The following is an 18,540-nucleotide window of genomic DNA, read 5'->3' as shown; positions in this document are numbered from 1 at the left end:
TTACCTCTCTGGTGCATATAATCCCTACTTAATAGCACAGGAGCTGGTTGACGTGCCCCGTCGGACACTTGAGAAATTCGAGTCCCCCATTAATATTTCACCCGAAATCGGAGTCGCGTCGACGCCGTGTCGTGGCAAGGTTGTGTAATGAACGAATCTTTGATTTTCGTACATATTGTCCATGCATTATTAATAGCCGGAAAAGCACACTTAGGATTGGTGACGCTTTTTTACAGCCGATAAATTCAAAGGATCTTGTTTCTAAATCTCTCGGTTTCTTGCTTTAGCAGGTTTTTGAAAAACGTCCTGTTTTTCCTTGCCGTGCTACGACTATATTTCACGCCATCATTAGTATTTTCTTACAGCGTGCTTCCGCTTATGTATTTGTGACTTCTGCGTTAACACAGTCAAAAGAAATCAATACACACCTGCGATACGCTTTAAGCGCCGGAGATTGGAGCTGAGTCAATCTCACTTTTGTCGCTCGTTATATTTCTTCCCACAAGCTTGGAGTGAAGAAGAAGGTACGCGCTCGTGGAAACACACAAAACAGTGAGGACCTGGGGCTAGAATAGGTTGTAGCGCAAGAACGGGGCCAATGGCAAACTAGATTTTTACGCACTCTTGCGGCTGTACGTGAGTGCCTAAATTTGTTGATGCTCAAAGTGGGTTCCTTGCCACAAAAATAGAAGAAAGAAGATGCTAGCTCGGTGGGAATAAAAGCGAGAGAAATTTAGCTGATAAGGCAGTCTGTTGTTGAGGTCGCATGGACTTGTGATATAACTCAGTCCACCCGGTTTGTCGAAAGAGGTCAGGTTACTGTCTTGTGCCTACGCTGCATAGCGCGACATTGGGCCACTTAAAATGCAGTGAAACTGACTGAAATTCGGCCAACCAGGCCGCCGAGTCAAATTATAGTGGTTGCTTGCAATCGGGCAACGCGTGCGCATCCAAGATATGCAGCTGAGCCAGGATAATAGGACGTAAGTGCGATTTCGATTGTTAGTGATCGCCGTTAGTGCGCCTTTTCTTAATTTGAGCATACGCCTTACCTCGGGGGCGTGCTCAGTTCAATTGGGTATTAGCAGTGGAGCTTGAACAATGAGTCGGACCGACCGGGTGTTGCACCCTTTTCACGCCGCTCGTTAGAGAAGTGCGATGTAATTGCGAAACAGATGTCGACGAATAGTGTGTTTGCGATTTGCGCCTGGAGCTAGAGCCGTTTTATCCGATTGCCGGTATCGTTTCACTTGCCCACAATCAAGTTTTATCGCAATAGGTGTCATATCTCGGCTCGCTGATTGAAAGCGGTTTGGCGGTCTAAAGTGTTTTGTGAAACTTTGGGATATTGTCGGTTTGCATACAGTGGTGAACAAGTTTTTTTTGTGAATTTCAGCGAGGGTATACATTATAGAAATCTTTCAATTCAAATTTGGATTAATTACCAGAAGCAATGCATGACAACCAATATCAAACAGCGGGGGACAGGATCGGCATTAATGCACAAGCTGAAAGGGTATGCACCAGGGCATCTGGTTGCCGGAGGGGGACAAGACTTTTTTGTGTAGCCCAGAAATTTGCCTCGGTCTTGATAATCTTCAGTTTCCTGGTCAAAGTCGAGGCAAGTTTTTGCGACCCCAACGACCCTTCCACGTGTGGCTTTGGTGGCAATTGCGTTCCTGCACGATCTATAGCGCAAATTTCCCTGGACGATATAGGCGCCGAGCGATACATTTGCGAATGTCCTTCCATGCCTTGTTACATAGCTTTGCCGATGGACGCCGTTTGTGGCCTCGAAAGAGGGTAAGTAATACCAAATTTCGAGCTAAGGAATATTACTAAATTAGACAATAAAATGGTTTAGCGGCCGACTGATAAGTAAATATGTTTGACGATTTGTCTTTTTGCAGAGTACAAAAGACTCACTTCAACGAGCTTTGTCGGCGCTCTCGAGAATGCTTAATACAAGCGCCAATTACACCGATTTGCAAAGGTATCTGCAACGAAGATTGTAGACGTAAGTATATGGATTTTCTAACGACTTGCAAATCTTCAGTGGCTCTCAATATACGATTATAACACTACAGAACACTTTTCAAATCTCTGAAAGCTGTCGGGCCATGAGTTTTAGTGCCTGGAATGCAAAGCACGTTACTGCAGCTTTTTCATATGGTTATGTTTCTGCATAATGGCGTTTAATTACCATGAAACTCCCCCGGGATTCTCGGTGACCTATTAAATTCATAAAGGACATTAGATACCGTTGTTTGAGATGCTTTCTTGAGAAAATACCAGCAACGCGAAATATTATCATGAACATTCCCTTGCAGCTTTAACTGAGGAAGCTTGTAACGAGGAGGAGCAGTTGTTTTGTAACGCAAACGGTGGCCTTTGTGTGATTGACCGTGGAACCCAAAATCCCCAACCCTTCTGCAAGTAAGTTGTTGCAATAAAACAAGGATGCAATAAATGTGACAAAGTTTTAAAATCTACTGTCTTGTTCAGATGCTACAAGGGTTTCACTGGAGATCGCTGTCTCTTTAAATCGGTAAGTTGAGTTGCCTTTATTCATATAACAAAAATCAATTGGAACCGAACTGTATCTAATTTTAGAGCAAGTTATTTTGCAAATGTGTATCAGTCATTCACTGGTTAAATATCCGTGCAAAACTTTTTAATTCATTTTTTGCATGGCTATAACGATACGAAATCTTCGAATGCTGCTTGTGCTTTCAAACAACTGCCGTCGGAGCTTTTTCCCTAGCTTTCAAGACAATTTGCATTGCATGACGCGGGCCTTACATAGGACGACGGACGTTTCTGTCTGCGGGTTTTTCGTCCTCTTCACACGGCGACCTTGCTTTCGTGCGCCATTGAGCACAAATTTGGCAGAAAAAGTGGTGAATTCCCACTTATCAAAACCAGCCAAAAGCAGTCATTTTACTACGTTTGAAACAAAAACACAAATTAATTGACCCACTGCATGCGCAAAATCTTTTAACATTTTAAAGCCGCCCTGGATTTCTTGTTTTGGTCATAATGAGTGGCCTTGTACGTCACCGGCGGTAGAGCGGTGCGTCACTGACTCGTAGCTGCATTAACGAACTACAAAGAACCAAACAAGTCGCTCATTAATTCATCACACCATCTCTGTGTCATCGCGATGGAAAGCGCATGCGTAACATATGGTTGTCAACAAATTATTCCACGGCAAACGTCATGTACAATGTGTATAGAGTCCAGTACTGAGTGGCACCGATTCGAAGAGCGAGGAGTCAGTAAACTTCCAATTAGGTTTCTTCTTTTGCATTGGCCTGTTGGGCGTAATGCTCGTCCTGCAAACTGCATATTGCGTGATTTCAATGAGGTTAGTCAAAGTTGCCGAAATAAATAGGTTTTTGTTGTTGACCAGGTGTGACAGATAAGGGTGCGTATGCATTAACACGTGACACGTAATTCTGACGCTGTTAATCAAGTGATACGAGCTGTAACCTTAACCAGCGATAGGTGGTGATTGTCATGCTCAAGCTTAAACGAATGCTACTGCTCGCGCACAATTAAGGAAATTCATTATGTGACATAAATTATTGCTCCAGAGTAAAATAATTGGGTACTAAATTTTGCGCCATGCAATGCAAATAACCGACGGCTGTTTCGTGGCAAAACTTCTGACCAATGGTCGCTTTGATTTCTAGGCGAGGGTATTCCCCAGATAATGACAAGTGCTGTAAGGGCGGTGAGGTCGTGGCGCCAGAGGTGCAAACCAAACTGCCGGAACCGATTAGTGGCTGAACGAATAAAAATGTGCGTCGGTCGCGGATATGTGACCGGAGGAACGTCACTACCGCGTGACCACGCGCCAGCCTGCACTTACAACCTCTTACTCCCTTCCGACAAGAAGGAATACTTTTATGCTTATATCATACTGTCATTGCTTTCCACTGCGCGGCTTTTCCATCACTACCGGATTTTTGTGGTCGCGGTGCTTTTCGACATTCCTTTCCTTGAGTCGCCATCCCATTTTTGCTCTTCTTGCCCTCGTTTCCACCACTGCCCTTCTCATGCAAGCACTCGGTCGATGTAACCCGGTGTAGGCGCTGGACGATCGCCCAATTCATCTGCACCGGAACGCCTTTGCGTTTTGCACAGCAATTAACAGCACAATCTTATTCGACGACCGGTATGTTTGACTATTTTTTATTATTTTTCTCGCCTTTCGTACTACCGTAACATTTTCTGCTTGTCATTAAATGGCGTGCACATACTTGTTTCAGTTTAACTTTTTTCGCACTTATTTCTTCAATCGTGTTTTACCATTGTTTTCTTGCCTGACTCTAAACACGTGTGTTGTCTTGAATTGACCACAGAATGCAAAACTCCTCCTATTCTCCAGATCAGAATTATTATTTTTACTGCATGCTCGCAATGGTAATCGTGTTTGTACCTGTGCCATAGGAAGAGGAAGGAGAATCAACCACTGCTGTGGCTAAGACAACACGCAGGCAGTTGTCCCGAAAATCTGTTGTTGAAGAGTAACCGCTGTAACACACGTTATGACGTCCTATGTTTTTCGTTTGTCACTTATTTATTTATCGACCCTGAGTGGGCGGACTGTTTTTATTGTTATTCTAACAAAATTAAGTCATATCGTGGTTGCTTTTATTTTATTTGCTAATTTATTCAGTCAACTGTAGTGTTATTTAATTTATTACACAGATCGCGTTTGGCTTGAAATATATGTGATTGAAAGCCATTTATATGCTGACTATTTCTGCGCCCTTTATAGATTTATGTGTTGTGTCATGTTTATACGAGAATAACTTAATAAACCGAGATGTTGTGAACATTTCTCCCTTTGTTGTAAAAATAAAAGTAACAGGAGAACTTACAAATGTCGATCGGCACGAATTTAGTCACATTGCCTCGAAGGCAACTTGACAACACATACGATACTCGACTTCGCAACTCAACACGACAGTTTGTGTTAACTTTATCAAACAATGCGGTGTGGCCAGGTGATACAGCACATAACATTGTTTTTCGCGAATAATGGGAAGATTTTTTAATTCTAAATATATAAATACAGGCAATTACTCCTTGATTTATAATAGCTTACGTTCACCAAATCTATGCGTAACACTATAATCTGCCGCGTCAGTAAACGGCAATAAGTCATGGCATGTCATCGTTATTCTTGCTCCCGATACAAGCACGTTTCCCGAAGCAAAATGCTTTCCGGAAATGAAACTTATGCTATATACAGTTCACGCGCTATTGCAAGTTTTAAAAACGTATAAATGAACTTTAGTAATCTAAAAACGCCAAAGTCACCTTACACCGTTGTTTTCAAAGTGCAAGCGGAGTTCACGCTTTAATCGTAATTGCACACTCCATGTAGCCGTTTTTCGAAAGACCAGATACAAGGTCGCACCTCAAAGCTACATATGCCAATAAGATCGACTTGATTAGGCGCTTTGGGGCATAATCCACCACCGGTGTTGACCATAGGCGGAAACCTACACGTCAATGGAGATAACTTTATCCAATCATGTAGCAATTAACGCGTTACTCAAGTGAAATGCCCCGGCAACTATTCACAAAAGTCGTGTTTACAGGCAAGAGTTGTATTTTATGTCGATTAAAAGAACACATCGCGCAGTCAAACATGTGGAATTTTTCTAAAACAATACCCAAAATTCGGTTTACACTGAACTTTGATTTTGCATCAGATTTCAGTCTGGTTTGCTTCTTCCCAAAATAAATATGTTTCATGGCTGATCACAGGTATAGGTTGTCATAACGTTTTTTGACATTTGCATGGCACATGGAACTCTGCAACTAAGTTCTAAAAACAATACCAACACCCAAAATGTATTTTTACTTAAACTTGTCATGTACACTTGCATGAAGCGGTGGAATAACTTAAGCACCTGACAGATTTTATCGTGCGGGTTTGTGTAGGAAGCAAAATCTCAACGTCAGAACGTCAACCGCCACTTACAGCACCTAACTTGTGACTCATCAGCTGTAAAATAACCGAAGCAAATATTTTACATGGGCTTAGTAATTAACGCAAAAGATTTGTCGAAACGCGAAACGTTTCAATTTGTATTTCGTGATTTAAACGAATCATGGCATTTTAAGGCATAGATTGTAAAACAAATTCTTTAAAATTTGGGTTCGACTTCTCTATTCAGTGACATTGCTGTACATGGGCTTTTCAGTGCCGGATTAAGGGTCTGCTGGCCTGTAGGCACATTTTATAAGTGGCCCTAAAATCAGGGTTGCCAACTAAAAAAAATAGAATTATCAGTGTTGCCAAATCATTTTTACAAAGATCGTTGTTGTAAAGTGGCCTGGATTTTTGACTGGCCTGTAGGCACGTGCCTATACTTTGCCTAATGGTTAATCCGGCACTGGGGTTTTTAATGGAATTTAGAACGTTAACAACGCATGAACTGTTAAATATGCTCGTCAGAAATCGTGTGGTCATGCTTTGTTTGAAATGTTTTACAAAGTTTGTTCGAAATGTTTATGTGTGAAAACGCGCGCCTAAATAAACATTATACATCGTTTCGTAGAATCCGAAACTTCGCTGCGAGAGCGCCCGCTCGCTTTCCGAAATTTAGATCGGCTTACGGTCGGATAATTCGGCGTTACATGTTACGTCACCTTCTCTCTTATCTGCATTTAGCATCTCCACCAAACAGTTGCTGTGAGCTATTATTGCCTTTAAAATACACGCAAAAGTTTGAAAGAATCACTTTCCCAGAAAAGCAGCTTATTCCATTGTTCTGTCATAACAACAACCTGTTTTTTTGCGAACGTGTTATGTCAGTGGGTTTCGGGACCAGTTGGCTTGTAAATCAGTCATGATCAGAACATATTTGGTCTTTATTTGCAAACTGGTGCACTGCTGACGTTATTTATTGCCGGTAGCAGAGTTTATTATCAATATAATCGCCACTCCTTGCGACGATTCCTAACCGCCGCTGGAAGGAGATCGCACGAGGAATCGAAAGCTATTTGATGGCGTTAAGGTGTGGTGTAAATAAATTGGTCAAGACTGTTTTTGGGCGGACCCTCAATAGTGGAATTGTCCTGTCGGTGGCATTTTCGGCATCGTATCGGCTTTCAACCTGCTTTCGACCTACAACCAGTGTTTTTTTAAAGGTGTTTTGGGGGACCGTTTCGGCGGTTTCCCAAAATTTGGACTTGCAACTACAACTACAGTTTTTGGTATTTAAATGAAACACTTGCGGTCTCTTAAAACTACTTAGCGGTCACCCAAACCAAACCTTAAAAAAACCTGCCTACAACACAACGTTTTGGGCTTCATTTGGGGATAATCATTTGTTTCACTAAAATGTAGTTTGTCGTTAACAGACTGATCCTAATAAAACGTGTGTCATCGAAAATATAATTGTAACATAAAACAATGTGATTCCCCTTGTTTTTTGACCTCGCGACATGTCACGCTTACCAGAGGTTTGGGCAGTGGCAAACTTTTACTCACACAGCAGTAATTAAATTGAGATTAGAGGCTTAGAGGCGCATAATTATTTTCAAACTTTGCTCCGTTTTTTTTATCTTGTGCAATAAGTAACCAATTTTTTTTATTGCTGTCTACATCTCACTTCATTCCAGCATGATTGTGAAAAACCACGTTGACCGAAGAAAAGCAATTTGGATGGGTGTGTTATACTGGGCAACATCACAGCGCTACTTTCAGACGACCGCTAATTCGTCCTTAAAGAGACAAACATTGAAGAAATAACAAAATTTTGCTGCGGTATCTCTGAAAGCTTATGTGTCTGGAGGGTTTGAGAACAGAATAATTTATTTTGATAGTTTTTGCCTGTTTAGAGGTTATTTTTAACAGAACGAACAATATTTATGTACCCATTAAAAATTTACAAACCATTTATGGTTGCACTGCCACAGTTTAAGATTGTGTTGTTTTGAGCCTCATGTAATTTTGAGTGACGTGCAATCTTATTTATCTGGACGGAGCAATTATAGGTCAGCTAAACAATTAAGCGTGTTTGATTTTCTTTCTAAGAAATATGATTTTATACGAAACGTCAGTTGACACTACCTAAAATGGCAATTTAAGGAGTAAAAAAGGCCAAACAAAAAAGTGGCAATGCAGCGTGCAGCAAACTTTGGAGTTCCGCGATAGTTCACCAGCAAACAATAGATGTTTCGTCGCTCATGGCCAATTCAAATATACCGACAACATTTTAAAATTTTGCCTGACATTTAACGTTATCACGTTGCGTAACGACGCACTGTAAAACAAACAGGCGTGCGTGAGCACGCAAAATAAAACGTGAGCACGCAAATTGAACTGCTGCCAGAGTGCGTAACGACGCAAAAGTATTTTTGTTTTGCGTAAGCTCCAGTGCCAATTTTGGCTTTCCGCCGGGGCTTGAGACGCAAATCAAAACACCACAACGTGCGTAAGCAACATGAGTAAGATGTTGAAGCAAGAACATAAAAGTGAAAAGGAGAAAGACAACAATAATAGACGTGCGCACATCTGCGTCAAACGCCCCGTGTTAATAAAGCTTAGATTAGCAAGGAAGTGTGCCAAATGAAATTAGAAAGTAAATTACAGCAGCAACCCAAACTTGCAATGCTGCAAACGTTTGGCATTTTTCCAAACCAATGAAACAGCTATTTTCTAACAATATACGAAAACAAAACTGGTTTATTTTATTGGATCTGGCGTATTATCTCGTTCAATTACTTCAAATTAGTTAGCGTAGCTGTAAGCAATGATAAAGAGCTAGCAAATGATTGTTTTTGTACGTGACTAATTACATTCTAATGAATACCCAGGTCCATGGCAAGACTATTCATGACATGCACTGTAGTATTAGTTAATCGCGTTATTCGTCCAATGACAGTTTGCTGACCTCGACTTAACATGCTTTTAGGCTAACACATAACCAGCACACACACTTGGATCCGCGTTTATTTGCATATACAATTTTCTATGTCAAGTCCAATCGAGAATAAAATAAATGTTTTGGGCGGACGAAAAAAGCGTTAGAAAAATCTCGCAGAAACATTAAAGCATTAATAGACTGATTGAGGTGAAGGTGCGTGTGTGTAAAGTGCGTCGAGATTTCGTGCATACATTTTCTGGTCACTTGAAGAAAGACGAGCATACAAAACACGTATGGAAATCTTAAAACAAAATTATTGCTAAATGCAAAATTGCCAGGTGGCTGCACCGTATATTACATAAATTGGAGCTTGGTGCGGCAGGTAAACTTTTTTATTTGAAGAGTAACGGTACGCCAGGCCCATTATTTGAAGAGTAGGTGCAAAACCTGGGCAGTACAGTAATGAAAGGTGGAGCGGAAAAATGCAACAAATTTATTTACATTTTTAAAACCACATCCATTACTTATTTAACTATTTTCATTTCTTGGAAAGAATTGCCGTTTTGCAAGATAATTCAATACTATTTTTTAAACCAATCCCACAATGATAAAAAATATTGCAAATAACAAGGAAATTATTACTCAATAAATTTCATGCCAATGGAATTGTGTAGAAACGATTTTCAGTTCTTTTTTCAATGCAACTTTTAAACTAAAAAAATTCAACCGTTCCGTTCTAGTTTTAATTACTGGTCGAATCAAGGAAAGTATATGTATGTTACAGTTTTTGGAATAAACACGTATTTTCATTAGTGAAACGCCAAAAGATAATGTTAATTGTAGGTAACTGAGCCGCAAGTGCAAAAAACAGCTGATATCATCGCTTTTGCGTATTGGTACCCTCAAATCTGTGCACAATGGCAACATAATAAACTACAGTCCAAACATCTCCGCGGTCGGGCACCTGTTGTAAGTCTATGCAACCTTTCTAAGGATGTGACTGATTGGAAGTGGCGCGTGACGTGTCCCTGGCGGCGGCGTCATAATCATCACAACAGTGCGAATCATCAAAATTGAAAAACAAGCCGATTCAAAGCTGACCTGCGATTCACCTGGAATGGCAGTCGTCCGAATGGCAACAACGACGACTTTAACAAGGGGCGGATACAGATGCTGAAGGTCGCACATTAGTCTTTGCCTCGCACTTACGATTGAACGAAACCATTAATTCGAACGACGCGAAGCGAGTTTTGGGCCGCAGGTTTGTAGGTTGTTTCCCGTACTTGACCGTACTTCTAGGAAAATGACGATGTATCATTTGGCGCAAACCGCGCGTAAACCAAGTCAGCGAAACAGCTATTGTTTGTTCGTGCTTGGGTTTTCATAACACAAAACACCAAAGTTTTACATTTACCGGAGAATCGGGAATAAATTGCCGCAAGCGCACTTTTTCATACGGTATTTTTGTAAAAATGTTTTTAGTGATATCGCACAATGTCACCGTCGCGGCCACGACACTCACACCCGGCACCTAATCATCGCCAGCCGTAGGGACCGGACAAGCCATTTACTTTTAAATCGCAAAATTGTCGCTTCGTCACCGGGATAAATCATACAGAGCATAAAAATACACCGGCTAGCCAAGATCGAAAGAGTCTGGCTAAAAATATTCAAGGTTGTGCAAAAATAACCCTTTGCGGCAGAAACTTGGCCAAGTGACATTATCGTGGAATTCGGATTAGATTAATCACAACCAAGTTCGGTTCCGGCGGGCTAAAGTGGTCAGCTTCGGTTGCCAACCAGTGGTGCTGACCGGCCTCCAAGCGAAACTGATTCATAACTGATTGTATCTTCGACAAACCAGTCCGGTTGTTTGCCCAAAACTCGGTTGGCAAGTGGTTGCATTTCTTAAGTATTTTATAGTGGAATCGTGGAAGCGCAGCAAAGTTTACGCAATAGACATCGTACCGTGTGCGCGCAAGCTGGAAATGTTATAGAAGTTTGAGAAGTTGCGAAATTTGGACGAAGTGCGGCGTGCAGAGAAAAATAGCGATAAGATCTGGTATTTAGAACCGCAACAGAAATGGTTTTTGATACTGTAGTCGGTTCATGTCGCTGCAATGAAGGTGTTGAACGGGAACCGCAAGTATTTACCTGTTCGATAACATTTTTATATGCATTAAGGATAATATGACTTTATCACTTTAAAGTGTGAATCCCATTGCGCTTTCTCAATGTACACAACATCTGATAAATATTAATGCTGCAATTGTTCAGTTGGTTTACAACTGTTACCAAAAAGGGCCATATCTCAGTGTACATCGCAGATTGATTGAAACTTGACAGTGGTGGCGTTTTCGGGGCGTGCCACCGGAAGATACTTGTAGTTAATCTCCTGGTCGGTAGGGTTCATTTCCCAGTCGTAGGTGCGTAGTAGACGGGCGGCAACATCACGTAAGATGTTCCCGATAAACGTTCGCCCAATGCAGCAACGTGGCCCACCACCGAAGCAAAAGACAAGGTCCCTGTGGTCGGAGTTCCTGCACAAAAAAGCTGCAAATAGTTACGGGTTACAAAGGGTCAATATGGCTTGGCGAGCATATATGTGTACATAATGCAATCACTAAATCCGTGTGCAAAGTAGCCTGACTGCTCTGTGTTTACAGTCAAAGCATATTGTTGCACGCTTCTGTCCATACAACACATAATCGCTTCGTTGCAAACATGGATTCAGCGATATGTCCACGTTTTATTGCGTCAAAGACTCTGTTTTCGTTGAGAGCGTTATTTTTTTGTATCAGCCCGTGCGGTCAAGTTTACAAGATAATGGCGGTTGAAAGCGCAAAGCACAAAAATCATAAAATGCCACAAACACGCGTCGAAAACAATGTCATGAACCTTTCTCCAACCAATCAACAGGCAACTGCAAATTTGCGAAACCGGCACTTGACCAGGGTGCGTCAATTCACTCAAATTCTTCAAGAAAAACATGTAGTCACAGGCGGCCAGCAAGTGTGCAAAACAGTTGACAAAAAATAGTGACTAACAAACGTATGATTTCCTTATTTCACTTCTTTTATTTTCCATATCGTCTAATTGAAGGCTTTTTGGAACCTGTAATTTGTTTTCGAGTCAAAGGAATTAAGGAACCACGACCGGATTTATAAATCGAGGTCGTCAGTTTAACAAAATTATTGTTTTGAAACATCTGCGTCATGAGCAATTTGTAACAAAGCAAATGGATGAAAAACAGACGATATGATCCAATGTTTCGTGTTACGACGACGAGACATTAGTCAAACAATTATCGTCATTAGTGTTAAGGTTTCCCTTTTATACATGTGGTTTCAATTGTCAGAATACAATCCACTATTGTGGAGAAATAAGTTTCATGGGAAAAGAAAAAAAAAACTGTTCATTTTTAGAGGTCGTCGTGATGCGTGTGTGTTTTGGTAAGCCTGCTAGTGACGAGTAGATAAATTTTCTCAAGTAAATGATCCGGTATTCGTCAGCATCGTCGCGAAATTTCAACGATTATTGTAATTATGTTACTGTCTAACAGTGAAAACAACGATAAGACAAAATATCATAGATAGCATTAAAAGCATGCGAAGATTGTCAAAAGATTTTATCATAGATTTATGATATCAATACATATGACACCATTTTTTGGCATTTGAACTTTTAGCGGTTCGTCAGACCGGCAACAATTATTTCCCGAATGACATCCTGAGCGTTTCAGCTTACTTTACTGTTGGCAGAGTCAATGATGTTTAAGAACACAAGGCGTTAGGATAGGGAATATGTATTCAGTTCGAAACCTGCATTGACACTTATGGACTTTAACGTACTTTTGATTTTTATTCATATTTACGCTTAGCTTTATAAGCACTGTAATCCGAAAATAGTGTTTGTATCCTTCATAATTAACAATTGCAGCGCGGCCACACATAAGATAAGAGGTAACAATTAAGGCCTTCAAAGCTCTCCAGCCAGTTGTCAGTACAAATGTGCATTTGATAAGAGCAATGAATATTTGATGTCTCCGATCAGATTCAAATCCATGTCCGGGGTGACGCAATAGCTTGGGAGTGTCGGGTGACACATGTCCCAAATGAAAGGGACCGAACGATGAAAATATAACCCAGCGGTTGAAACCCGTTATTTCAATGCCCAATGTCTATAATCTTACAACCACGATGGGGAATTTCATAGAGCCTCATTCATTTTTAAAGATGACATTCACCTTAGTAAGTCCATACGTTTATCAAATCTGCCTATATTAAGACATACCATAACTACCCAACAGCCTACAAATTATAATTGATAATTATCAGTTAGATCGGTATCTTTTACCCGTCGGCATTAAACAATTGAAGACAAAAATTACAAGTGTTGCAACGAAACGGTTTCTTAAGGCTCAAACGTTTTTTTACCTACAACAAATCATACATGTGCTGTTGTTATATACAAAAAAGGCTGACTACAAACAAATGCTTCTTGAAAAAAGAAAGACAATCTTAACAAGGCCTACAAGTGGCGTATACTGTCCTATCCAATATTGTCTAACAAACATTATTCAGAGCAAAAAAATCAGAGCCAATATATTTGTGTAGAGCATAACTACGTTTCGACAAGTACTATTGTCATCGTCAGGTTATAAGAAATTTCTTTTCTTATATTGGCTCTGATTTTTTTGCTCAGATTATTCAAAACCGTGAATAGTGTACCTAAACATTATTCAATTTAGTTATATTTTCTTAGGCCCTGTTAAGTATAAAACCTATAGTATAACGGATATTTGAAACCCACCAAGTCGTCCAGCGCTCAGGAAGGAATTCATCCGGTCGCGGAAATACTTGCTCGTCGCGGTGGGCCACGTGGGAGGCGTAGACCACAGCGTAGTCCTGTGTAGAAAGAGGTGGGTCAAAAATGAGCGATTGCGACATGTAAATTTCCTTGTTTGTGAAAATAGGCACACTAAGATGAATATAGAAAAGGATTTTGACCCACACGATAAGCATTCTGGCGTGCTCTCCCATTGACACGGATATAGGCGTCGCGTCGGCGATTACATTTATTTCATTCGGGTGGAGACTTTAAAACGGTTTGTATTTTCCATGTCTGTCGTCATCGGGGAGAATTTCACTTACTTGTCAACTTGCTGAAAATCGTGCACAAACAGTTGGCGAATTACATCGGTACTCGCCACTAAGCCATCGACAAGCTACCAGCAACACAAGAACATTTCTTGTGAAAAATTGAGGTCTGCCATGTCCTCAGTCACAGTCGAAAAATCGAGCAGATTATCGCAATATTAATGTTTCAAAGATCGTCAACAAACTCCTACTTATCGGCGCGCAGAATTTCTAAACATTCGCCGGCTTAAAAGGTTTTGTTTCGCCGGTAATGAAATCGGGAGTGACAAGACCAACCAACGAGGTTTTCAATTATTCAAATGCTCGCGCTTGCTGGCAAAATGGATTGTTGCTATCTGTGTAAGAATACAAACTTTACTTTGCTGTCGATCGCTAATTATGTAACCAATGTTAGGGCTGCGGTATCGTCGGTATTTGGCACGTAAACTGTTCTACGGAGCGCAAGTCAAAAGCTATTACTGCGAAGGGCGATACATCTACCATTCGTAGAAGTTTTCGTCGAAAAATGCGTTTTAGATTTCTACTTGCTAACATTATACAGTGGAGATATTTCTGGCATTCCATAAATTTTTCCACCATCCTTTTTGCGGTTGATGTTGTGTCCCATTGTATATTGTTTCCCACAGTTTCAAAGCTGTTTTCTTCAACAGCATGTCGCAAAAACACCACTAATGGTGAAAACTTGCGACAGAATAAACATTGTCTAACAGCTACACTGCGTTATCAAAAGCTCTGGCAATAAGCGATACACAACACAGTTAAAAAATATTTTCTGGACTGTGGTACAAAAATAATTTTCTTAGGTCACAAAGTGATTTTTAAATTGCCCAATTTTATCCGCAGCAAAATTGTGTCAAAGTTTTGTTTATACGTTTGAGTGCTAAATTTGCATTCCGGTAGCTTTGATCCCGGGTTGTACACTACAGGTCATTGATTCCTCTGAAGTGGAAAATCCCAGGTAGCCGCCTTGCCCTTTTCCTCGAGAGGAAAACAAAGCGCTAACTTAGTAGGGCGATGATGTCACAACTATTATCAGCCAATTCCACGGGGCAGCAATTTAAATCACGTTACCGATAAGATTGATTTTTATTGGGGCCGCAATTTCGCTGGAAAGTGTTGATATGGAGTATCTAATATCACAATCTTTGACTCAGAACGACATCGCTCTGGCGTAGTTACTCACTACTCCCATCAAGTGGGCCATTGCGGTTTTGTAATTGACACACGCTGTAGGCTTATTCAATGGCGTCTTTGTGGCAACTTAAAAGTCAATTAATTACTAAAATCTAGCATATTCTTAAATCGCATATACAAACAATATGATTTGACTACCTTAATTGCCACCAATAGTTAATGCGTTGCCCCATACTCAAACAATGAAAAATGGAACACGACTCTGCTTAAAACAGAGGATGCGTTTGTTACCTTAGGAATTTTGTATCGTCCAACTGTGGTTTGTTTCAGTGCCAATCGACGTCCGCCGAAAAAAGGAGGCCACAACCGTTCCACTTCAAGTAAAGCGTCAGCAAGAAAATTTTCATCGGCGATTGCTCGTTGTCTCCAAACTTTCTAAACAAGAAAGCACACAATTCAAAGCTAAAATAATACAAAGTTCACCTAAATTACAATAAAGGGATCATTCACTGTGGCGACAATTACAATTTAATATGTTTATTTGGTACGAGCATTTAGACACACTAACCTGAGTATTTATTTTGCAAACGTAATTTACGTCGTTAATTACGGTATAATTACTTTAGAAAAGCAGAAATTATAAATAAATTTCTTAAGGAAAAAAGACTTGCAGTGTTTGATGAATTTATAGTTTTTTTAATAATACTTATAACGTGTGGCATAAAATAGCTTGGAAAATGTCCGTTTTGTGTCCTAACAGCGATGTCTTGTACATCAACCAAGACAGGTCTATTTTTTTGTAGCAACGAAAATGACCACAATATATCAATATACGCACTCGCATAGCCTTTGCATGAGTCTGCTACTGTGAAACACCGCAGGCAAAATGCGACGGCCACAGTTGTTTGTGTGTGTCCGAACCAACCTTTTTGCTTCCTGACATTGCTAACACAAAAGAGTTGAGAATTGAGGCGAATGCTTTGGGTATAAGTGCGGAGACGAACATAAGCAGATGCTGCTCGGCCGTTTTGTCATCAGGGAATTCGATGCTTTGCATGCTCTGCAGTACGTTCCTGCAGCCTGCGGAGATACGTGAAAATTTATTACTGTATGTATACACTGGATTTGGATTTGATTTAAAGGTAGTTAGACATGTTAAAACAACACATAACGCACATAAATTTCCATAAACACGCTTGGAAAAAATATGTTACCACCGGAGTGTTTTGCGACTAGCAATGTATGTAATGTGGTCGTTCGCCGGTTTAATAATTATTTGTATCCAGTATATTTAGCATATTTATGTAAATTTATGAAACTGTTTGAAAGCATCGAAAACGGGAATACAAGATTAGTGGACAAATTCCAAGCTTTGCACCATCGCAATACTTGAATGAATGCTTAATATAACTAGAGCTGAACAATGCCCCCAAGACCACTCAGTACACCACATGAATGTCCTTTGTGTGGCACTAAAAACACACGTCTTCAAATTGTCTTGGCAGTTGTCATAGGCATATTAGGTTTCCATAATCCTGTTAAAACGTGCCACTAAGTGTTTATAAAGAGTTTTATCCTCAATTGTTGTCCTGCAAACAACAACTATGAACTCTCTTTGTCAGAAATGGTTACCAGAAAATGTATGAACAAACATGTGCTTACCACTCTGATAATGAGATTGTGCAATAACTTTCCTAATGGCAACTAGCAGCTTTTCCTTGGCTTGTAGTGCTTGAGCAAATGTAGAAGGTCCTCCCATCGGAACTCTAATGCTGATGGGAACAGATATAATACCTGCAAAATAAAGTTTAGACAAGGGCTTTTTAACATCCTTGTTTCATCCTCCTAACATTAGATTAGTCTAGACATGAAGTTTTTCACCCCCAAACAGAAGACAAACAGAAATAATGTACTGTGTAACTAAATTGTATACCAGCCACACACTTTAACCTCAAAAGTGTGTCCAAATGGGGCCATTGTCCAAGTTAGAAGACCTGGATTAGTCCGTATTCAATCACAACACATAGCTTTCATCAAAAGATATAATGCTCACATGACATAACACAATTATAAAGTTTATTACCATGCCAATGTTTAGTTGCAAGATCTTGTATATTTTCAACCACCTCTTCAGATGTGGAAACATCCAAACCAAGAAATAATTGCAGACATAACTTTGTCATCATATGTTTAATTTCTTCATAAATTGGCACATCATGCCTATATGTCATGCAAAACACACATTATTGTAAGTTTGTGCTTGGCTAACATATAACCAACGTACAACAAGCATCTTTAAAAAATTTCTATGGTCCAAGCCAATTACATAATGTTCTATGGTAAAAAAATCATTTCTCAAAAAGAATTCTTAACTAAAACATGTCATACAGTAAAGACTCAATAAATGTGTCTGTTTTATAAATTATTAATAACCCACCTTCCTTTCAGTGATGAAACAAATGGATCAATCACACTGGAAAGAAACAAAAACAGTGTTTGGTAATCCCAAATGAATGTTTTTTTATATATCCATATTCAGAGATTTTGCTAAACACATATGATATCACAAAAAAAGATATCTACCTGTCAAAACATTGTTGATATTTTGTTGAATCTTGAAACAATGGTTCGAACAATGATCGTAATGTCTCAGCATGAGCACCGTCGTGAAAAAGGATGTTGTCACCATAGATTTTCTGCAGAAATGCTTTGTACCCAAATCCAAAATCATGAAACTTTTCTGCAATAAAAAGCACTGTACTTTAATTTAATTATCAATTTAAAGTGGTCGTATTTTATATTTGTTAAGATCAATGGCACAATTCCTTCTACCAGTTTTTTAGTTTACACTTACCATTAAGAAGTTCTTTAATTAGCCAGGGCGACGAAATAAATATGGTTGGGTTATTTAAAAATCTGACAAGAAATATTTCCGATGTGTGATGGCAGTTTCTGCTGTTTACATACTTCACCGGGTCTCTAAAACAATTAAAGGTTATGCACAAGCAATCAAACCATACATAGGCAAATATTCAACAAACCTGTAAAATTCTACTGATGTTTCACCAATCACAGGGTACCCGCATCTACCAGGAACATTTTCAAGTAGTGGCATAATTAAAATATTCAGTTACGCTAAAAAACAAAAGAACCAAACAAAAACTACAAAGTGCTTTAGGCTGGAAACTGTTTATGCATTGATGACCATTATGAATCAGCTGTTTTTGAAAGCAATATCTGATTGGTGTAATCACTGATGCATAACTGTTTTTATGCGCATGGTTGAGCACTATTGTAAACATAACTTTCTTGTCATTTTGATTTTTTGGCGATATTAGGGCACACAACAAAAA

General features: G+C 39.8%; 2 protein-coding genes across 4 annotated transcripts; one reads left to right on the top strand and one right to left on the bottom strand.

Moving 5' to 3' along the window:
* The first annotated feature begins 580 nt into the window (after nt 1–580).
* On the top strand, nt 581–4,844 carry LOC145230408 (uncharacterized). 2 transcript variants are annotated; one of them, XM_080095835.1, is made up of 6 exons: nt 581–1,803; nt 1,911–2,017; nt 2,331–2,436; nt 2,506–2,548; nt 3,237–3,367; nt 3,696–4,844. In XM_080095835.1, the coding sequence occupies exons 1-6, from the start codon at nt 1,454–1,456 to the stop codon at nt 3,790–3,792; spliced, it is 834 nt and encodes a 277-aa protein (XP_079951961.1). In that variant the 5' UTR covers nt 581–1,453; the 3' UTR covers nt 3,793–4,844. The 2 variants fall into 2 exon arrangements, with proteins under 2 accessions (XP_079951961.1, XP_079951962.1); XM_080095836.1 differs by lacking the exon at nt 3,237–3,367 and having other exon boundaries at nt 592–1,803.
* A 4,118-nt stretch (nt 4,845–8,962) lies between these two features.
* On the bottom strand, nt 8,963–18,403 carry LOC145230008 (putative cytochrome P450 120). 2 transcript variants are annotated; one of them, XM_080095359.1, is made up of 10 exons: nt 18,229–18,403; nt 18,042–18,166; nt 17,771–17,927; nt 17,625–17,660; nt 17,271–17,407; nt 16,850–16,981; nt 16,113–16,267; nt 15,479–15,622; nt 13,707–13,801; nt 8,963–11,434 (listed from the first exon to the last, which is right to left on the bottom strand). In XM_080095359.1, exons 1-10 carry the CDS (start codon nt 18,300–18,302, stop codon nt 11,206–11,208), a joined length of 1,284 nt encoding a protein of 427 aa, XP_079951485.1. In that variant the 5' UTR covers nt 18,303–18,403; the 3' UTR covers nt 8,963–11,205. The 2 variants fall into 2 exon arrangements, with proteins under 2 accessions (XP_079951485.1, XP_079951487.1); XM_080095361.1 differs by having other exon boundaries at nt 11,279–11,447.
* Nucleotides 18,404–18,540: the final 137 nt, after the last annotated feature.

Source organism: Phallusia mammillata, chromosome 5 (assembly GCF_965637545.1).
Source record: "Phallusia mammillata chromosome 5, kaPhaMamm4.hap1.1, whole genome shotgun sequence".
In the NCBI taxonomy this organism is placed as follows: domain Eukaryota; kingdom Metazoa; phylum Chordata; class Ascidiacea; order Phlebobranchia; family Ascidiidae; genus Phallusia; species Phallusia mammillata.
This window is presented reverse-complemented; position numbering and strand designations above follow the sequence as displayed.